The sequence below is a fragment of the Protopterus annectens genome, chromosome 17.part0, assembly GCF_019279795.1.
Source record: "Protopterus annectens isolate FY-2018-M chromosome 17.part0, PAN1.0, whole genome shotgun sequence".
NCBI classification, from domain to species: Eukaryota; Metazoa; Chordata; order Ceratodontiformes; family Protopteridae; genus Protopterus; species Protopterus annectens.
Window position 1 is genome coordinate 533,069,045 of NC_056751.1, and position 23,224 is coordinate 533,092,268.

The window sequence follows — 23,224 nt, forward strand, 5'->3', positions numbered from 1 at the left end:
GTACTTTCTTTGTGTTTCACTGTTGCAGTCATTACATTTTGGTAATCCTGCTGGCAGGTTGCCCTCAGTCGGCCTGAATTCCAAAGTCTTGGGTCCTGCGTCGGCTGCTGTCACCCCTTCCCTTACGTCAGGTCGTCAGGGGTATAAAAGAAGCGGCCGACACCATTTTCTTCAGTCTTTCTTGCCGTGCGGTTCCCAAAGCAGAAGCAGTTCGCAAGTGCTGGTCGGCCAACTCCTGAGATTTTCGTGTTCGAATTTCAGATCCAAGGTATTCAATAAAGCTAAGTACCCCATTGGGGAAACTTTTTTCTTGCTCCAGACCGATGTCAGAAAAAGTAAATAATTGTATTTCTTGTGGAAAGCAAATACCTCATGAGGACTTTCATTCTTACTGTATTCCTTGCCTAGGCCCTGATCACAACGTTTCTGGTTGTCTGTTTTGTGCTAGATTTAACCAACGCACTGTTAAGCGTTGGTATAATTTTGCTTTAAAATATTTTGGACGCCAGTTTAATTATCCAGAAATGTCGTCGGATAGCCATCCGACTACCGGAGTTCACAAAAAACGCAAAGAAAAGGAGAGAGATAAACAACTGAGGCCCAAAACCGATGACAAAGCTTCTCCTAAGCCAGTTGCCGGTTCTCAGGGAGGCGCTTTCGCAGCCCCTGATGCCCGCTACTTTAGAGTCGCAGGCCACTACCGACTCCCATGTGGTGTCGGCCATGCCGCTGGAAACTCAAGGTATTGGAGCCTCGTATACTATTCCCTGAGATGGGTCCGGAGCCGCTGAGCAGGCACCGGCTTCTGAGGGTGTATTCAGACCTAAACATCTTTACATTAAACCAACTTCAGCTTCAAAGGCAAAGACTAAAGCACCTTCTAAAGCAAAGAAACAAACTCAATAGCCACATGGACAGGCCTCTATGCCCAAAAAACAGATGCTCAAAATGGCCAAAGACTCAAGTGTTCCCATCCACAGGGTCCCAAAGGAGTTAAGGCTTCCGCTGCAAAAAACCCTACCCCCTCTGACAGAGATTCTAGGGCACTGGATAGATGGGGAAAAAAGTTTTACACATCTGCTACCTTGGCTATAAGGGCCTTAAACTGTCAGTTTCATATACTTAAATATCAGCAGCATGTCATGACATTAATTAAACAGAAAATGTTGTTAAACTCTGAATGTGCAGAAAACAAGGAAATGCAGGATTTATTGCATGCAGCTGAGCAAGTTGGAAAACATACTTTGCAATGTGGTTTTGATTCTTTGGAGGCCTCCTGCAGGGCCGCAGTTACAGGTTCCGTAATTAGGAGGCATGCTTGGTTAAAGGAACAAAATCTGCCTGATCATGTCAAGGTTAAGTTATTAGATGCACCCTTGCAGCATGATACATGTTCATCGTGTATACAGCTGCAGTCATAACTGATGGATTATCCTGCCATCAGGCGGGTCCTCGGTCGGCTGAATTCCAAAGTCTAGGTCCGGCGTCGGTTGTCGTCGCTTCCTCCCTGACGTCAGCGTGGCAGGGGGTATAAAAGAGGCAGCCGACGCCATTTTCTAAAGTCTTTCTTGCCGCGCGGTGCCCAAAGCAGAAGCAGTTCGCAAGTGCCGGTCGGCCAGCTCCTGAGATTTACGAAAGTATTTCAGCCGAAGTCTTCTTGAAAGCTAAGTACCCCGTTGGGGAAACTTTTTTCTTGCCTCAGACCGATGTCAGACAAAGTTAATAATTGTATTTCATGTGGGAAGCAAATACTGCATAAGGATTTCCACTCTTACTGTATACCTTGCTTAGGCCCAGACCACGACGTCTCGGCCTGCCGTTTTTGTGTTAGATTTAACAAACGCACTATTAAGCGTCGGGCGGAGTTCGCCCTTCACTTTTTTGGCAAAAAATTTAATTATATTATGTCGTCGGATACTCCGACTCCAGTTTTGAGCAAAAAACGCAAAGATAAGGACCGGCATACGAGGTCCGCACCACCTACTGATACCACGCTAAGGCCGACTACCGGTTCTCTGGTACTCAGCGAGGCACCTACGCAGCCCCTGAGTACCAATGACAATGCATTACCGGTGTCTTCAGTACCCGAGGTCGCAGGCTCCTCGGCCCCCATTCCTACTACAGATACCGACACCACTCCTGGCGGGGGAAACTCAGAATTTAGACAGGCCTGCCATTTCTCAAGGGGTCTTCAGGCCTTCCTCCTTCTCCATTAAAGCCTTCACTAAATCTAAAACAGCCATGAAAACCAAAAAACAGGTTCCTCAGACACCCACTCAAGGCACCATGCCTAAAAAGCAGAGGCTTAAAATGGCTGAGGATTTGATTACTCTTATCAGGGGTTCTCAACCCCCCTCTGACAAAAGGCCTAGATTAGAGGAAGACTACCCTTCCTCAGATCAAGCTTCTATTACCTCAGAACTATCTGAGGACCAGGATTTGACCTATTCTCCATTCGAAGACTCTGATGCAGAGGAGTCTATTCCCTCGGTCTCCCCCCCGAGGACTTCTCTTTTGGGGAAACTCTGCATACATTGAGGGAACACTTTCACTGGGAAGGCCAAGATTACTCAGATTCCAAGAAAAGGCTCAGGGAATATCTTCTGCTCCCCCAGCATAGGCCTCTGGCTATCCCTCCTGTTTTAGATATATTGGATGATGTGTACACAGAAGCCAGCCTTAACCCTGATTCTTTGCCTCCAGCTCCTGTTAAACCAGACAGGTATTACCGGGTTCCTGATTCTCACCAGTTCCTATATAAAAGCCATACTGCTGACCTAGAAACTATTTCACAGGGTCCCAAGGGAATTAAGGCCTCTACTGCTAAACACCCATTACCTTCAGAGAGAGTTTCCAGATCTTTAGAAAGGTGGGGGGAAAAAGGTGTACACCTTGGCCACTTTAACCATGAGGGCATTAAACTGTCAGTTCCATATGTTAAAGTATCAACAGTTTTTGATATCTCAGCTGAAAAGCAAAATGACACAACCAGAACAACCAGATTTAAAAGAGTTGCAGGATTTGTTGCATGGTGCAGAGCAAGTGGGTAAACATACCTTGCAGTGTGGTTTTGATGCTTTAGAGGCCTCATGTAGAGCTGCTGGGGTCTGTTATACGTAGGCATGCTTGGCTCAAATAGCAAACCTTACCAGATCATGTCAAAGCTAAATTATTAGATGCACCTCTTCAAAAAGATGTATTGTTTGGTGTTAAAGCAGAGGAGGTGCTAAAGAAAAGGGAGGAAAAAGCGAAATCAATGCAAACAGTGAAAGATCTCCTGCAGGTACAGGCTCCACGTTTCAGCAGAAACTGGCCTTCAAAAAATTGGTCTTTTCCAGCCACGGACAGACCTCAAAGGGGCAGATACAGGCGTCCAAGGGGTAGAGGGCAACCTCAAGGATCTTTCAGAGCCAGACAGTGGCAAGCACCAACCCCAAGAGGTGGAGAAGATAGATCACAGTCTTTCAGAAAACAGACACAATGACTTCCCCCTACACCTGCCAAGCAAAGCTTTAATGGCAGCACCTTTGGGCGGAAAACTGACACTATTCTCAAAAAATTGGCATATTGTTACAAAAGACAAATGGATTCTGGACATTATAGACAGAGGCTACAGGTTCCACTTTCGCACCCTTCCAAAAATGAGAGGCATGCCAGACCTGCCACAAAATCAAAGGGCACAGGCACAAAAACAAATTTCAGCTCTCATGGACATGAAAGCAATTCAAGAGGTACCTGCAAAAGAACAAGGTCAAGGGTTTTATTCCAGACTATTCCTGGTACCAAGGAAAGACAAAGATTGGAGACCGATCTTAGACCTATCCATCCTAAACACATATCTACAGGTGCCAAAATTCAAGATGCTCACATTACAGCAGCTTCTTCCCATACTGGGCAAGGAGTCTTGGCTGGTAACATTGGACCTCAAGGAGGCATACCTGCATGTCCCTATCAGACAAGATTGCAGAAGATACCTCAGATTTCTTGCAGGTTCAACCCATTACCAATTCTCTGCATTGCCCTTTGGCTTATCTACTGCGCCCAGAGTGTTTACGAAATGCCTGGCATCAGTAATCGCCAACTGCAGACTACAAGGGATACAAATCTACCCATATCTGGACGACTGCCTGATCCAAGCGGACAGCAAGGACATACTACTGCAGCACCTGGCGTTTGTAATAAAACTGTTGAACTTCCTGGTATACACAGTCAACAAAAAGAAATCAAAACTGATACCCTCTCGCCAAATAATTTTCCTGGGTGCCAACTTGGATACAACCACCCAGATGGCCTACCTCACGCCAGACAAGCAAGGGCAACTGTCTCAATACTTCAGAAAAATGGCAACTTACACCAGGCTAACTGCAAGGAAAGTCCTGCAGGCTCTGGGATTCATGGCATCTTGCATCCTACTTATCCCATGTGCAAAGCTGCATATGAGAAAACTTCAATGGTACCTAAAAAAACTTATGGTCTCAACACAGCCACAGCTTGGAAGCAATTATACCACTCATTCCATGCCTTCAAAAGGAATTTATGTGGTGGGCTCAAGCTTGCCAAAGAAACACAGGTCTTCCTTTCTGTGTACCTCAAGCAACTCAAATCATCACAACAGACGCCTCAGACTACGCCTGGGGAGCACACATGACAAATCAGTGCATTCAGGGAAAATGGGCACGAAAAGAGAAGCTCCTTCACATCAACCAAAAGGAAATGCTAGCCGTGCAAAAGGCTATTATGACCTTCAAAGACCTACTGCATCCAGGCCAGCTATTGATAAGGACAGACAACACCACAGTGATTTGGTACATAAACAAACAGGGGGTAACTCATTCATACCCCCTGTGCAGGCAAGCCATGACCCTATGGAACACAGCACTGGAATTGAAAATTCAACTACAAGCACAATTCCTGCCAGGGAAGGAAAACACACTGGCAGACAACCTAAGCAGAAATATGACAGATCCACACGAATGGAAGTTGCATCCTCAAATTTTCACAGAGATAACTCAGGCATGGGGACAGCCAGACATAGATCTCTTTGCTACCCACAGAAATTGCCAGTTGAAAAAATTTTGTTCAAGGACCTATCATCCACAGGCCTGGAAAGTGGACGCACTTTCCTTCAATTGGGCAACATTGACAGTCTATGCCTTCCCGCCTCTTCCTCTGCTGCCCAAAGTGCTATTAAAAGCCAGAGCAGAGAGGCCGAAAATGATTCTCATTGCTCCAGACTGGCCAAGGCAACACTGGTATCCGCTCCTGAAGAGCCTGACACATTCCCCACCATGGATCCTACCTCTAGTCCCTCTTTTGTTGTCCCAGCACAGGTACAAGACTCTTCACAGCCATCTCAAAACTCTAAATCTAGCAGCATGGAGAATTCCTTGATTTCCCAACAGTTTCTACTCTCCAAGGAGGTGCAGGATGTCATCCTGGAGGCCAGAAGACCTTCTACTAGAAAGGCCTACTCCGCTAAATGGAAACGATTTTGTGTCTGGAATCAAAAGAAGGGACAGAATCCTTGGGTAATAATTATACCTCAAATCTTACAGTACCTAGCTGAGATGTTAAACAATGGACTTTCTTTCTCCTCCATCAAGATCCACGCTTCAGCCATTTCTGCACAATACAACACAGATCCTCCTTTATTCTCTCATCCTTTCTTAAGGCAGTTCCTCAGCGGGGCAAAGAATATAAAACCCCCAAGGAAACTACCAGTCCCTGCTTGGGACCTCAACTTCGTATTGGAAAAGCTGACCCTTCCTCCTTTCGAGCCAGCTTCTACATCAGAGTTACAGTACTTGTCATGGAAAACAGCCTTTCTTCTGGCTATCACCTCAGCTCGCAGGGTTTCGGAGCTACAGGCCCTCATGGCTGTGCAACCATTCATCATTTTCCATCAGGACAGAGTTTCCTTACGAACCAACCCTACCTTTATGCCAAAGGTAGTATCCAGTGTGGCTTTGAATCAGACTATCCACTTACCTACCTTTTAATCCTAATCCACAAAACAAAGGGGAAAGACTACTACATTCCTTGGACATTCACAGACAACTTCGTTATTATTTGGACAGGACAAAGCCATTCAGGAAATATGAACAACTCTTTGTGTCCTATGCTGCAGGTGCTCAAGGAAAGGCTGTTTCCAAACAGACAATTTCAAAATGGATAGCCCACTGCATATGCTTTTGCTACTCATTTCATGGAAAAACTGTGCTTGCATGCATTAGATCCCACTCCACCAGATCCACAGCTACCTCTGCAGCCTTCCTCAGGGGGGTCCCTACCAAGGATATTTTGGAAGCAGCCACCTGGAGTTCAGTGCACACTTTCTCCAAGCACTATCACCTCCCACTATACTTTAAATCTAGAGCGGGCTTTGCCGCAGCAGTCCTGCAGGGCATCCTAGCCCCTCCTAGTTCCACTTAGTGCCTGCCACCCTTACTTAGCTTTGGGATTCTACCCATCTGTTATGACTGCAGCTGTATGCACGATGAACATAGTACAGTTTTGTACCTACCATAAATGTAGATGTTCGAGTGCTCATACAGCTGCAGTCCAGGTTTCCCTCCCTCCAACCCCTCTTAGGACAGGGCTTATGACAAACCCTTTTCATATAACCTTTTGGGGTACTCTTTTATGGTGCATTTGCTTGCGACTACTGTTTTTTGATTTATCAACATTGCATTTTGCATAACATTGTTTGTCTTCCTTCTGGGGGCACCTGATATCTGGGACAAGAAAAACTGAAGAAAATGGCGTCGGCTGCCTCTTTTATACCCCTGCCGCGCTGACATCAGGGCGGAAGCGACGACAACCGCCGGACCTAGACTTTGGAATTCGACCAACCGAGGACCCGCCTGACGGCAGGATAACCCATCTGTTATGACTGCAGCTGTATGAGCACTCGAACATCTACATTTATGGTAGGTACAAAACTGTACTTTTGTTTGGTGTTAAGGCAGAAGAGGTGTTAAAGAAAGTGGAGGACAAAGCTAAATCTATGCAAACTGTCAAAGATTTTTTACATGTACAGCCACCTAGGTTTAGTAGACACTGGCCTACAAAGAATTGGTCCTTTGCTGTGTCAGACAGACCTCAAAGGGGCAGATCCAGATGCCCTAGAGGCAGATCCCAGGCACAAGTTTCATACAGGTCAAAGCTATGGGGTGCTTCTACCTCCAAAGTTGGAGAAGACAAATCACAATCATACAGGAAACAGTCCCAATGACTTCCCCCTGCCTGCACCAAGCACTTATCTTCTGGCAGCACCCTTAGGGGGAAAATTAGCATTTTTTTCTCAAAATTGGCACATTATAACCCAGGACATGTGGGTTCTAAATATAGTGTCACAAGGCTGCAAGTTCCATTTCCATACCCTGCCAAAGGCAAACGGCTGGCCAGATCTGCCAAAAAAACAATGGGCAGAGGCACAAAACGTAGTCTCATCCCTCATGGACATTGGGGCCATTCAACGAGTACCAGAGCAAGAGCAGGGACAAGGATTTTACTAAAGACTGTTCTTGGTACCCAGAAAGGACAAGGCCTGGAGACCAATACTGGACCTATCTATTCTGAACACATTCCTGGATATACCACAATTCAAAATGTTGACTTTGCAGCAGCTTCTGCCATGCTGGGCAAGAACGCTTGGCTTGTGACTTAAGAGGCATACCTGCATATCCCAGTCAGACAATCATGCAGAAGATACCTCAGGTTCAAGGCTGGCTCAATGCATTACCAATTCTCTATACTACCCTTTGGCTTATCTAATGCGCCCAGGGTCTTTACAAAGTGCTTGGCACCAGTAATTGCATTCTGCAGACAGAGGAATACAAATATATCCTTACTTGGGTGACTAATTCAAGCAGAGAACAAGGACATTCTTCTACAGCATCTGGCGTTTGTGAAAAGACTTCTAACATGCCTAGGGTACACAGTCATCGAAAAGAAATCAAAACTTGTACCCTCTCAAGAGATAATATTCCTGGGTGCAAGCTTAAATACAACTGCCCAGTTGGCTTATCTCACACCAGACAAACAAAGGCAACTGACTACCTATTTCAAAATATTGGCAACAAAGGCCCAGTTATCTGCAAGAAAAATTCTGTAGGCTTTGGGCTTCATGGCATTTTGCATCCTACTAATTCCATATGCAAGACTGCATATGAGGAAACTTCAGTGGTACCTAAAAAGTGTTTGGACTCAACATTGCCACAGCCTGGAAACAATGATTACTCTCATTCCCTGCCTGCAACAGGAGTTTCGATGATGGGCGAAGGCTTGTCACCAGAACAAGGGACAGCCATTCACATTACCTCCAGTCAGGCAGACACTAACAACGGATGCTTCAGATTACATGGCAGGAAGATACATTCAGGGCACATGGCCGTCAAACCAAATGCATCTACAAAGCAATCAAAAAGAGATGCTAGGTGTTCAAAATGCCCTGACCGCCTTCAAGGACCTTCTTCTTCCAGGACAACTACTGATAATTATAGACAACACCACTGTCATGTGGTATATAAACAAGCAGGGGGGCACACATTCTTACCCCCTTTGCAGACTAGCCATGATTTTGTGGGACACAGCATTGACTTACCAAGTACATCTGCAGGCACAATTCCTGCCAGGAAAGGAAAATACTCTGGCAGACGAACTAAGCAGAAACTTCATGGATCCCCACGAGTGGCACCTGGATCCACAAGTCTTCAGCATGATAACAAGAAAATGGGGATGCCCGGACATAGATCTATTTGCCTCCCCTCGCAACTACCATCTAAAAAGATTCTGCACAAGGACTTATCACAGACAAGCATGGAAAGTGGACGCCCTATCCTTCAGCTGGAAAACCCTATCAGTATATGCCTTTCCTCCACTGCCTCTCCTCGCCAAGGTACTCCTAAAGGTCAGACAGGAGAAGCCAAAAATGATACTGATTGCCCCAGACTGGCCCCGCCAGTATGGTTTCCAATCCTAAGGAACTTGTCTCATTGCCCAGCGTGGACCTTACCTCAAATACCTCCTCTACTGTCCCAGCAAAACAATCAGATCCTGCACAGCCAACTCAGAACTTTAAACCTGGCAGCATGGATAATGTAATCATACAAAACACACCTCAAGCTGTGATGGATGTCATTTTGGAAGCCAGAAGGCCTAGTACTAGAAAATCTTATGCTGGAAAATGGAAGAGATTCTGTGCTTGGAACCAGGCACAAGCAACTGATACAGCTGTACCACATATTCCTCAAATTTTGCAATAAACTGAGATGCTGGACAAAGGCCTATCTTTTTCATCAATTAAAATACATGCCTCTGCCATTTTGGCTCATTACAATACAGAGCCACCAATCTTTTCTCATCCTTTATTAAAGCAGTACCTTAGAGGAGCCAAAAATTTAAGGCCCCCGAGGAAAACACCAGTACCTGCATGGGACCTCAACTATGTCTTGGAAAAACTCACTCTGCCTCCTTTTGAGCCAGCTGCTGATATAAAGTTTTTAATCTTGGAAAACCGCTCTGCGACGAGTTTCAGAGCTACAGGCACTCACGGCTGTGGAACCTTTCATCATGTTTTATCCAGACATGGTTTCTCTGAGGACAAACCCAACATTTATACCTAAGGTGGTGTCCAGTGTGGCTCTTAACCAGACTATTAATCTGCTAACTTTTTATCCGAATCCACAGAACAAGGGGGAGAGAATTCTGCATTCTTTGGACGTACACAGACAGCTTAGATTCTACTTGGACAGAACCAAAGTTTTCAGTAAGACCGAGCAATTACTAGTGGCATATGCTGCAGGATCGCAAGGAAAGGCTATCTCAAAGCAGACTATTTTAAAGTGGATAGGCCACTGCATTTGTTTCTGCTATTTTCACCATGGCAAGACGGTGTCTAAGGGCATTAGGCCACATTCAACCTGAGCAGCAGCCTCTTCAGCAGCCTTTCTTAGGGGAGTACCAACCAAAAACATTTTAGAAGCTGCTACTTGGAGTTCAGTGCACACCTTTACAAAGCACTATCATCTGCCACTCTACTCTAAATCCTGGGCAGGCTTTTCCACTGCAGTTCTGCAGGGCCTCCTAGCCGCTCCTAATGCTGTTTAGCTCCAGCCTCCCAACCATAGCTTTGGGACTCGACCCAAATGTAATGACTGCAACAGTGAAACACGAAGAACATAGTACAGTTGTGTACACTTACCATAAATGTAGATGTTCGAGTGTATTCACTGTTGCAGTCCAGGTTACCCACCTGCCATCCCCCTTCTTTCTACTGGAACTTATCTTTCCTTCTCTGATTTATACAACCTATGTGGTGTATTTGCTTGTAGATGAAGGTCAAGTTTATATTGGTGCATGTATTTTATATATATATATATATATATATATATATATATATATATATATATATATATATATATATAAATTTTGGCTACCCTTTTAGGGGGCACCTGACATCTGGGGCAAGAAAATAAGGGAAGGGGCGACAGCAGATGACACAGGACCCAAGTGGAATTCAGGCCGACTGAGGGCAACCTGGTAGCAGGATTACCCAAATGTAATGACTGCAACAGTGAATACACTCGAACATCTACATTTATGGTAAGTGTACACAACTGTACTTTATATCCCTCATGGATATGGGAGCCATTCAGACAGTACCAGAACAGGAAAAAGGACAAGGTTTTTACTCGACTGTTCTTAGTACCCAGAAAGGACAAGGCCTGGCGGCCAATACTGGATTTATCGATTTTGAACACATACCTGAACATTCCAAAATTCAAAATGCTGACTTTGCAGCAGCTACTGCCCATGCTGGGCAAGAATGCTTGGCTGGTGACTTTAGGCCTAAAAGAGGCATACCTGCATGTCCCAATAAGACAATCGTGCAGAAGATACCTCAGATTCAAGGCTGGCTTAATGCATTACCAATTCTGTGCACTGCCCTTTGGCTTATCTACTGTGCCCAGGGTCTTTACAAAGTGCCTGGCACCAGTAATTGCATTTTGCAGACAAAGAAGTATACAATATATCCTTACTTGGTCGACTGTCTCATTCAAGCAGAGAACAAGGACATTCTTCTTCGACACCTGTCGTTTGTGAAAAGGCTTCTAACATGCCTAGGGTACACAATAAACGAAAATAAATCACAACTGGTACCCTCTCAAAAGGTAACATTCCTGGGTGCAACCTTGAATACACCTGCCCAGATGGCTTACCTCATGCCAGACGAAGGCAACTGACTACTTATTTCAAACTGATGGCAACAAAAACCCAGTATTCTGCAAGAGAAATTCTGCAGGCTCTGGACTTCATGGCATCCTGCATACTACTGATTCCATATGCAAGACTGCATATGAGTAAACTTCAATGGTACCTAAAAAGTTTATGGAGTCAACATTCTCACAGTCTGGAAACAATGATTCCTCTCATTCCCTGCCTGCAACAGGAGTTTCTATGGTGGGCAAACACATGTCACCAAAACATGGGACAGCCATTCACTCTACTCCCTGCCAGCCAAACCATGACAGCAGACGCATCAGATTATGCCTGGGGGGCCCACATGGCAGGAAGATGCATTCAAAGCATATGGTCACCAAATCAAATGCATCTGCATATCAACCAGAAAGAGATGCTATTTGTTCAAAATGCCCTAACAGCCTTCAAGGACTTACTTTATCCAGGACAACTACTGATAAAGATGGACAACACCACAGTCATGTGGTATATAAACAAGCAAGGGGGCACACACTCATACCCCCTCTGCAGATTAGCCATGACACTGTGGAACACAGCTTTGACCTACCAAATACATCTTCAAGCTCAATTCCTGCCAGGAAAACAAAACACTGGCTGACGATTTAAGCAGAAACCTTATGGACCCTCACGAGTGGAAACTAAATCCACAAGTCTTCAGCATGATCACAGAGAAATGGGGGAGCCCAGACATAGATCTATTTGCCTTGTCTCAAAATTATCAATTGAAAAGATTCTGCACAAGGACTTATCACAGACAAACATGGAAAGTGGACGCCCTATCCTTCAGTTGGAAAAACATATCAGTTTACTCCTTTCCTCCTCTGCCTCTTCTCCCCAAGGTCCTCCTAAAAGTCAGACAAGACAAACCAAAGATGATACTAATTGCCCTGGACTGGCCCCGCCAATACTGGTATCCAATCCTAAGGAACTTGTCTCAGTACCAATCTTGGACCTTGCCTCAAAGACCACAACTACTGTCCCAGCAAAACAATCCTGCACAATCAACTACAGACTCTGAACCTGGCAGCATGGCTGATCATGTAGTCATACAAACAACACCTCTCAGTAAAGCTGTGATGGATGTCATTTTGGAAGCCAGAAGGCCTAGTACTAGAAAATCTTATGCTGACAAATGGAAGAGATTCTGTGCTTGGAATCGAGCACAAGGAACTGATACAGCAGAACCAAATATTCCTCAGATATTGCAATACTTAACTGAGATGCTTGACAAAGGCCTATCTTTCTCATCAATTAAAATCCATGCCTCTGCCATTTCGGCTCATTACAATACAGAGCCACCAATCTTTTTTCATCCTTTACTAAAGCAGTATCTTAGAGGAGCCAAAAATTTAAGGCCTCCTAGAAGATCACCATTGCCTGCATGGGACCTCAATTATGTGTTGAAAAAGCTCACCCTGCCTCCATTTAAACCAGCTGCTACCGCTGATATAAAATTCTTGTCATGGAAAACAGCTCTGCTTCTAGCAATTACTTCAGCTAGAAGAGTTTCAGAGCTACAGGCCCTCATGGCTATGGAGCCTTTTATCATATTTTACCCAGACAGAGTATCTCTGAGGACAAATCCTGCTTTTATGCTGAAGGTGGTTTCCAGTGTGGCACTTAACCAAACAATTCATGTGCCAACCTTTTATCCAAATCCGCAGAACAAGGGGGAGAGAATTCTGCATTCCTTGGACGTACACAGACCACTAAGATTCTACTTAAGCAGGACTAAATCTCTAAGAAAATCTGAGCAATTACTACTGACATATGCTGCAGGATCAGAGGGCAAGGCTATTTCAAAGCAGACAATTTCAAAGTGGATAAGCCACTGCATCCGTTTTTGCTACTTACACCATGGTAAACCTGTGCCCAAAGGACATTAGATCTCATTCCACCAGAGCTGCAGCTACTTCAGCAGCCTTTCTATGGGGAGTAGCAACCAAAGACATTCTAGAGGCTGCTACTTGGAGTTCTGTTCACACCTTTACAAAGCATTATCATTTGCCGCTTTACTCTAAATCCAGAGCAGGCTTTGCCACTGCAGTTCTGCAGGGCCTTATAGCCACTCCTAATGCTGTTTAGCTCCAGCCCCCCAACTATAGCTTTGGGATTCTACCCAAATGTAATGACTGCAACAGTGAAACACGAAGAACATAGTACAGTTGTGTACACTTACCATAAATGTAGATGTTCGAGTGTATTCACTGTTGCAGTCCAGGTTACCCTCCCTCCACCCCCCTGTCATTCTGGAGTTTATCTTTCCTTCTGGTGTATTTGCTTGTAGATGAAGGTAAAGTTTATATTGATGCATGTGTATATATATATATATATATATATATATATATATATATATATATATATATATATATACACACACACACATATATATCTATAAAAACTAAAGAAAATGGCGTCGGCTGCATGTTTTATACCCCTGACATCATGGAAGAGGAGACAGCAACTGACACAGGACCCAAGACTTTGGAATTCAGGCCGACTGGCAACCTGCCAGCAGATTACACAAATGTAATGACTGCAACAGTGAATACACTCGAACATCTACATTTATGGTAAGTACTTTCCTATCATACCTTGCCTGTGCCTAGAGTTCTTTTGGTGGGCAGAGGCCTGCCACCAAAACAAGGGGCTGCCTTTCACACCACACCGTGCCGCCCAAACCCTAACAACAGACGCATCAGACTAGGGTGGGGGGCTCACCTGGCAGGGAAGTGCAATCAGGACAAATGGAGCCCAAGTCAAATGCACCTGCATATCAATCAGAAAGAAATGTTAGCTGTACAGAATGCTCTGACAGCCTTCAAGGACCACATTCTTCCAGGACAACTAATGGTAAAGACGGACAAACACCACTGTTATGTGGTACATAAACAAGCAGGGGGTACACACCCCCTCTGCAGACTAGCCATGGCATTGTGGAACACAACCTTGAGCTATCAAGTGCACTTACAAGCTCAATTCCACCCAGGAAAATTAAATACACTAGCAGATGGACTAAGCAGAAACCTCATGGACCCACACGAGTGGAAACTGAAACCAAGGATTTTCAACATGTTGACAAGCAAATGGGGAAGCCCAGATATAGACCTGTTTGCCTCTCCCCAGAACTACCAATTGGACAAATTTTGCCCAAGGACTCCCCACAAACAAGCCTGGAAAGTGGATGATCTGTCCTTCAGCTGGAAAAACCTATCAGTCTATACCTTCCCCCCTCTGACTCTGCTCTCCAAATACTACTAAAAATCAAACAGGACAAACCAAGGATGATTTTGATTACTCCAGACTGGCCGCGCCAACACTGGTACCCCCTCTTGCTCAATGTGTCACGGTCATCTCCATGGAACCTGCCTCAGACTTCTTCCCTGCGGTCTCCGCAGGAGAACCAGATTCTGCACCCTCAGCTTCTAACACTGAACCTTGCAGCCTGGCAAATTACTTAATCTCTCCTTCACCATCCCTCAGCAAACCTATGATGGATATTTTAGAATCAAGGAGGCCTAGTACTAGAAAAATCTTATGTTGAAAAATGAAAAAGATTCTGTGCCTGGAACCAATACAGTACTTAACTGAGATGCTTCAAAAGGGCCTGTCTTTTTCCTCCATTAAAATCCACGCCTCAGCCATTTCAGCTCATTATAACACAGCACCTCCCCTCTTCTCTCATCCACTGCTCAAGCAGTTCCTCAGAGGGACCAAAAATTTGAGACCACCCAGGAGAGCTCCAACCCCAGCCTGGGACCTTAACTTTGTCCTGGCGAAACTCACTCTACCTCCTTTCGAGCCAGCTGCTATTGCAGACTTAAAATTTCTTTCTTGGAAAACAGCTTTCCTTTTTAGCAATCACTTCAGCTAGAAGGGTATCTGAATTACAGGCCCTTATGGCAGTTGAGCCTTTCATCATCTTTCATGCGGACAAGGTGTCCCTCAGAACCAGTCCATCCTTCATGCCCAAGGTGGTATCCAGTGTGGCTCTTAATCAGTCCATTCATTTGCCAAGCTTCTTTCCCAATCCACAGAATAAAGGGGAATGGGTACTGCATTCCTTAGATGTGCACAGACAGCTTAGATTCTACTTGGACAGGACTAAAACCTCAAAGGAAATCTGAACAACTGCTGATGGGATTTGCTGCAGGGGCAGAGGGGAAGGCTATTTCAAAGCAAACCATTTCTAAATGGATAAGTCCATTGCATTCATTTATGCTAAAAGCACCATGGAAAAGCTATTCCCCAGGGGATCAGACCTCACTCCACCAGGGCTGCATCTACCTCTACAGCCTTTCTCAGAGGCATCCCTACCAGGGACATTCTAGAAGCTGCTACCTGGAGTTCTGTACATACTTTCACCAAGCATTATCATTTGCCAATTTTCTCTAAATCTAGAGTTGGCTTTGCCACTGCTGTCTTGCAGGGCCTTATAGCTGCCCCTAATGCTATCTAAATTCCTCCTCCCAACCATAGCTTTGGGAATCTACCCAAATGTAATGACTGCAACAGTGAAACACGAAGAACCTAGTACAGTTGTGTACACTTACCATAAATGTAGATGTCACTGTATTCACTGTTGCAGTCCTGGTTACCCTCCATCCAGCCCCCTAACCTCTTTTGGCTATACCTCAACTTTCCTTTACTATGCTTAAAAGCCTTTTTGGTGTATTTGCTTTTTTGTTGGAGGTATATCTTTGTGCTTTTATGTTTAATTGCTTCCCATTAGAGGGGCACCTGACATCTGAGGCAAGAAAAACTGATGTAATGTCGTCGGCTGTATGTTTTATACTCTTGACGACCTAACGTCATGGATGAAGGGACAGCAACCGATGCAGGACCCAAGACTTTGTTAATCAAGCTGACTGAGGGCTACCTGCAGGCAGATAACCCAAATGTAATGACTGCAACAGTGAATATACTCCAACATCTACATTTATGGTAAGTGTACACAACTGTACTTTCCATGGCCTTACAGATGAGGCTTGTCAGGCTTATGGGTCTGTAATTCCCCAGGTCTGTTGCTAAAACACCTTTGTGGAGGGTAGTAACTGTAGCTTTAATCCATTCTGCAGGAACTTGAAAAGAGTACTTAATATTGATGCTAATTCTTGTTTCTGTCTGTTTAGAAAACAGCCTGGAATGTCATCTGGTCCCATAGAGGCCATGTTTTTTGCCTCGGACAGGGCTTTGAGGACCTGCTCCTCAAATATGTAAGGTGGGGGAGGAGTTTGGGAGAGGGTTTGTTGTAAGTTAGGAGGGGATAAGGGAGTGACATTTTTGCCAAACCTATCTGGTAACAGGTTCGCTATCTCTGTGGAGGTCAGTTTGTGTGATACTGTTGGCCACCAGTTCTGCACATGCTTGAGTCCTACCCTTTAGGTTATGTATGTAGCTATAAGAGGCCTTATGGTTATCCTTGGCAGTACTTGCTAGGTTTCTGTCAAAGGAGCTCTTAGAGGATTTGACAAGTTATCTTATTTGCCTGTTAAAGCTGAGGCGGGTGCTTTTCCATTATTGGGCCCTTGCCTTTGTTTTCTTGGATTGCATCTTTTTGCGTTTATTGTAGTTTGTTGATGCTGGAAGTCCACCATGACAGCTTGGTTTTACTTGGGGCTCTGTACAGAACATGATATGAGGACTGCCTTGGACCACATGGGTGGGATAACAGGAATAAAAAGAGAGGCCATTGTAGACTTCTGTCTGGTAAATGATTTCATGGTGGCCAACATATGGTTTGAAAGAGAGAGGATCATGAGATCACATACACAAATGAGCAACACGCAACTTTTCTCCTAGTAAGGAAAGAGTAATGGGGTTAGGTCAGTAATTACAAAATAACCTCTGTGAAACATTTGGCTGACAGCGTAAACTCTGGTTGCCACAGTCGGTTGCAAGCAGTGGTCAGAGAAGGCTCCACGCTCAATAGGGAGGAGGCTGAAGACCTGGAAGTTGACTGGGGGAAAAGCAGAATAGTTTCAGGAAATACTCTAGGTTTCTAGCATTTCAGGAAGAAAGGAAATGGGTGCACCTGAAGAATAGCAGTGCCCCAAAACAATATATGGGAGGAGTATAGAAAAGGGATGCAGCTGAGCCAGATGTGTAAATAAGATGCATAAGGAAAGCTAGAAGTGGTATGCAGAAGTCCAGGAAGTCATCAAAAAAAAAACAAACAAAAATTGCAGGAAAAAGTGCGAGACAGAAAAGATGGACCAGGCCACGAAGGTATACTGGTTGGCTTGGCCAACAGAAGCTAAGAGAGCAGATACAGTAGCAAGGAACAAAGCAACATAGAGAGCCACTATATCAGCTTTTGGAAAGTGACTTAGCAAATGGCACAATGAATTATCAAGTTGCAAGGCAAAGAGATGGACCGTTATCTGTTGCCCTTCATAAGGAATGCCGGCAACAACCTGCTCACCAGCCCACCAAATGTAAAAGGGGGATGGAAGGAGTACTTTCTTCAGCTCCTGAATGAAGAAAACCCCACAGAATTTGTACCACCCCAGACTCCGCCTATGAAGACATAAGAACAGTACGAAGGAAAATGAAGTTGGGAAAAACAGCAGGCTCAGATAAGAGCAAGGCAGATACGACAAAGATGTTGGGTGAGTTAGGGGAGAAACCACTCCCAAAGATACTCAGCACCATGGAGAAAGTTGTATCCCAGATAACTGGAATAAACATTTTAGTGACAATTTACAAGAGCAAAGGAAAATTTCACAACTCTGGGCTGTATAGCAGTATCATACTTCTTTTACACTTCACAAGTGTGATTGATGTTTTCCATTACTCTGCATATCCAGTTAAGATGGGAGATGAGCTGTTTCATTTCAGATTAGGATGCAGCACACCCATCCTGATGTTTTCAGCGAGTCCGACAGTTGTGGACTTGTAAAAAGCATAAGACAAGGTGATAAGAAAGTTGATTTATACAGTTGTGTAATGGTTTGAAGTTCCAGAAACTCTGATGTAATTAGTGCAGGCCGTGTACAAAGACCCTATGATACAAGTAAGAACAGTGTTTATAAGTGAGTGTATCAAGGTCCAGCTCCAAGCCCATTGCTGTTCATACTGGTGATGGACTGCATTAGCAAACAGGTCAGAGGGGACAGATTTTAAAGCTGCTGTATGTAGATGTGCCATTACAGGCATGCTGTGAACAAGAACTTAAGCAAATGATAGGGAAATGGAATGCAAAACTGAGGGCACATGAGCTGAAGCGGAGTACAGATAAGACAGTTATAATAGCAGCAAATGGGATAAATCAGATAGGATGCACACTGTTGGGGATAATAACCAAGTAGGCCTGCTAGACGTAATCCCTTTTCACTGTTGAGCTGGGAGCAGTACCTGAAATGACAAGTTCACACAGTAGGCAAATAAAAACTGAGGGACTCAAACCCTGTACCACAGAAATTACAGCTCATAACCTTAACCATCTGTACCAACTGTCGTTTTGAATAGATTGTGTGTGTATGTATTAGTTTTTTTAATTCTTCTTTCTGCTTTTCCCTGTTAGGGGTCGCCACAGCGGAACTCCGGTCCGCTAATGATTGGCAGTAGATTTTTTGCGAGTGCCGAGGTGCCAGCTCGACGGCCAACCTTCAACAAAGGCACGCCCATTCTACGCATGTCTTTTGAACGCCACTCGACTGCGGGGAGGACATGCAAACTCCACACACAAGGTGCTCCCGCCGAGAATCGAACCGGAGAACTTCTTGCTGTGAGGCAACAATGCTACTGCTGCACCACCGCGACTTATTGTGTGTGCATGTATAGTATATGTAAATTAAATTTTTTGAGAGATGCTAAGAGAAGAGTATGTGCCCTCCTGTTACCATCACACACATGCCAGTCATTCTCAGAAAAAATATTTTAGCCCATGAAACCTGATAATGATTTATTTATATTCTTGTCATGGCAATGTTAGAAAGCTGAATATCCATTTTATTTGTCTGACACTTCACAAACACCTGTCATCTGCAGATTTCCTTAAGTTGCACATATTTTGCATGCAAGTTTACTTGCAAATTTTGTAAAGTGACAAATGAAATCAATGCTGTAAGGTACACAAGCTCCCTGATGCATGAAAACTAAAGTAAGCATTATATAAGTGCTAAATTTTGCCCTATTAGTGGGAACGGTCTTTATCTTTACCCATTCTTTTCCTGCAGGCTTTATGCCAGAAGATCCCAGAATTGATTCGTACAGTCATTAGCTGGACCATAGAATATATACGTGTGCATATAGTCCAGTGGATTCGAGAACAAGGTGGCTGGGTATGTTAATGTTCTTACTTTGTACTGTTCATAAACAAACAAGCGGGTGCCCTTTGATTTTCATTCCTTTTTTTATGATTTTTTTTTCATTTTGTAAATCTGAGCTGTATCCTCTGAAAAACTTGTTTGCCGACATTTCTGAGTATGCAAGTAGTAAAATTTGCATTTTTTTTACTTGATTATACATTTCAGTAGTGCCTTAACTTGGTAGAGGTGATGGGATGTTTTATAAGACATCTTGTTGTGATGCAGATTTATGTCCTTTTTGTAGTTAGATATTTTAAACATTTCCAAAGTGCACCATTATGAAAAAATATAATAATTTTCTGCTGTTGTACTATTAAAGTACTTCTGCCTTAGATATGAAAAGGTGCAGTTTATTTTAGCAATTGTGATATACAACTCCAATCATTCCTGTGTCACTGTTGCTGCCACCCATGTGGTTTCAGAGTGGTCAGTATGTCCCATTCAGTTTAAATGAACCAGTGTGAAGTTGTATTACATTTATTGTAAACTAAATTGCAAATTGTCACCTATGTATGTAAACAAAAAATTTTCTACTAAGGTCAAAAGAGGCCAATAGCTGCTGTCCTCTATATGTGAGTAATCCAGAGATGAGTAATCTTCCTGAATGTTGGAGCCCACCTAATTATAGTGGTAGATCAGAGAGTTTTAAATGCAGGGATATTTCTCTGAATTGTACTGATTTCAAATTCCAACTTTCCTTTTTTAATAATTTGACAGCCCATAGGCACAAGAAATATACTTTAAAATATATATTTCTTTGTAGTTTGAGTATTTATTCCAGCACAGAAAAAAGTACATATGCTGCTCCAGTTGTGTATCAGGACTGCTTTTTTGTAGTGTGTAACATCTTACACCATTAATATATCTATCAAAAATAATATACATGCCAGCAAATACATTGTACAGTGCATTACTTAAGGAGACAGCAAAGAACAACTCTGTATCAAGTTTTTAACTGAACGTCTTTTCCCTTGTTTGCTCTCTCTCTCCCGGTTTTCTTACTCCTGTACTTGTAACAAGTAGTACATGTCGCAGATAAAGCCCCATGCACTTCAAAGAATTATATTTCAGTCTCCAATCCTTAACCCTCTGTTATGTTCTCAAAGTGAATGCCAAGGCTCATTTCTCAAGCTTCCCTGTCAAGGAGAATTTGTTTGGTGTCAGTGTCTCGGATACATAAACTGGCTATGATCTGAGACCTGATCATAATCGGCAGTTTTTCCTTTTTTCTTTTGGTTAAGTTTCAACTGTACGCTCCAGCTTTTTTATACCCGAGAGTAATGGCTGAATCCAGGTTTGTGAAGGATGGCCTGTTGTGGCTGATAAAATACACTAAAAATATAGTGCCAGAGTTTCCTCTAAGTGGTGATTTGTTTTAGGACAAAGATTTAAGGATGTGGTCACAGATTGTATTTCAACCAGTGACTTTAAATCAGAAGCCCATGTTTTGTCTTCTGTGGTATTCCAATGACCTGCAGTATGTGCTCAACCATCTACCCCTTTCCATTTACTCATTAACCTACCTTGTCTTTAATATCTGACTCTTTTCTGTTAATTCTAACGTGTGTTTTCTGTAGTCCTACTGTGCTACATTGGCCCAAAGGTTTTAAGCTCTGCATATTTAAATAACCTCCTCTCAACTGTCATCTCATGCCTTTCCCCTTCCATTTTTCTGAAACTGTGCCTCATTTCACTAGTACTCATTTTCCCCTTCTTTTTATCGATGATATCCCTATCCCATCTTTCTCTTTGAGACTGTTTTGCCTCTGTTCTTCCTTTTTGTCCTAGTCAGCCCATTTGTTAGCTATATCCCTTGAAGGGAACCTAACAGCCATGCTACATAGTAGCGTATTTTGACAGCTACAAAGGCACTGCTTTCAAAAATGTAATATTAACATTTTCATTTGGGATTTTTGTACTTTATAGTGTAACTTTAAACTGATTTCATTGGTTGTGTTAATTTCCTTGGCTTCACAAGTATAGTACTATAGTTCACTCCCACTGCTGCAGTAACCCTTGGCCTATAATGGATTATTTCTGCCCAGAAAACAATAACCAGCCAACTTCAAAAAGCTGTGGCTCCTCCTCACTCCTTCACTCTGACTGCTGATTGGCTAATCCTATGGAGGGGGAAATAAGCAGTCAGACTGAAGCTTTCTTTTCAGTGTTTTCTTTCCGTCTCATGAAGCACATATCTGACTTCACAGGAGAAGTAATCTGCCTAGAGTTTTGTTTCTGCCAGATAAGCCACTATTGAGGATCTCTCTACCTCAGAATTATTATACCTCCTTAGAAAAGTTTCTTGTCAGACACTGCTATTTTAGACTTTGCCGCAAATACTAAAATACTAATAAATGCTAATGTTTTTAAAAATTGTGTACTGCTTGTGTAGACTCTGAATTTTTTTGGACAAAAAAGTTTACGGAGGAACAAGCAGGAAATTCTGTCAGTCTAATGCTTATGCTTACTATGTAACAATCTGCCTGCCATTTTGATTCCATCAGTGTGTGCAGGTGCTTGAACAGGACTAACATGGAAATTCTGTTCTTTCATTTTTTGTAACTTAAGAGGCTGGGAAAAGTGGTGTGCGAGTACGTGTTGCTTGTGAGCACTGTGTGACAACTTACCTTGCGACCGACTCACACAAGCAGCACTTGCCACTTTTGGTGCTTCTTCCCTAATTGCAGCATGGATACTTTTTCCAGTCCAGTTCTCTCTTCTACAGTACATAGAAAGGAAAAATTGCTTACCAAGGAGTCCTTGCTGATGTCTCCAAATAAGTCTATGCCTCAACCAGTAGGGTGTGAACCTGCAGTGGGCATTGGTTGTTACTCGGACCACTCACTTTCTCCTGTGGCTTCCTCTGTTGTCCTGTTGGCTAGCACAAACCAGGGGTTAGCCAAGTCCTCTTCTGCTGTTCCTGTGTCCTATACGAGTATGAGAGAGAACTATCTTCTCTCTGTTTGGGAGACAATTCCGAGAGATTTTTCTTGGAGGAAACTAGCAAGAGACCATGAGACAGGGCAGATGTTCCTCCTTCATTTGTCCTCTTCTGCTAGAACTCCTATTAAGAAAAAAACAAACATTGTTCCTTTGATGAAGTTATTAGTATTAAATGTGTTCTTTTCATTCTTTCTCAGTGTATGGGTTATGGATCTGACCAGGGATCCAACTTGGCCACAAACCGCAGACTTGCAGATCCAACTCTCGATCTCTTCCCTCTACCCATAGTGCCCCAGCCAACCTATAATACCTTAAATCTCATTTGCCACCATCTCGCATAGACACAGATCTTTTCTCAGCAGCTTGTTTTCAGTTAATACAAAGTTTTTTTGAGTAGATTTTTAGAAAAACTTCTAGTCTATTTTTTCTGCTGTCCTGCCTCTACTGTTTGAGTTTCTCCAGTGCTTCTGTAGGTTATGTCTTGTTTTCATTCTTTTTTACTTTTCCATAGTCTCCTTGTGTACCATGGTTGGCAGCAGTCTTTACTTTGTGCTCCTTTTTTTCCTGTCCTTGATAGGGGTACTCTTCCTATCATTGCTTGTAGTTTACTAACCTGCTGTTTCCCTTTCTTATCCTGTTAGTTATGGTCAAGAAACATATTGACTATAAAAAATGCACTTCCTATGGAGAGAATATTCCAAATTCTA

The 23,224-nt window shown here is 43.5% G+C and overlaps 1 protein-coding gene across 1 annotated transcript in view; it reads left to right on the forward strand.

Annotated features, from left to right (window-relative positions):
* Nucleotides 1–19,556, forward strand: part of LOC122791451 (apoptosis regulator BAX-like) — a 565,868-nt gene extending 546,312 nt beyond the window's left edge. The window contains exon 5 of the mRNA XM_044059196.1: nucleotides 19,443–19,556. Within this exon, the coding sequence (XP_043915131.1) occupies nucleotides 19,443–19,556 (114 nt within the window). The remainder of the gene's footprint in view (nucleotides 1–19,442) is intronic.
* Nucleotides 19,557–23,224: the final 3,668 nt, after the last annotated feature.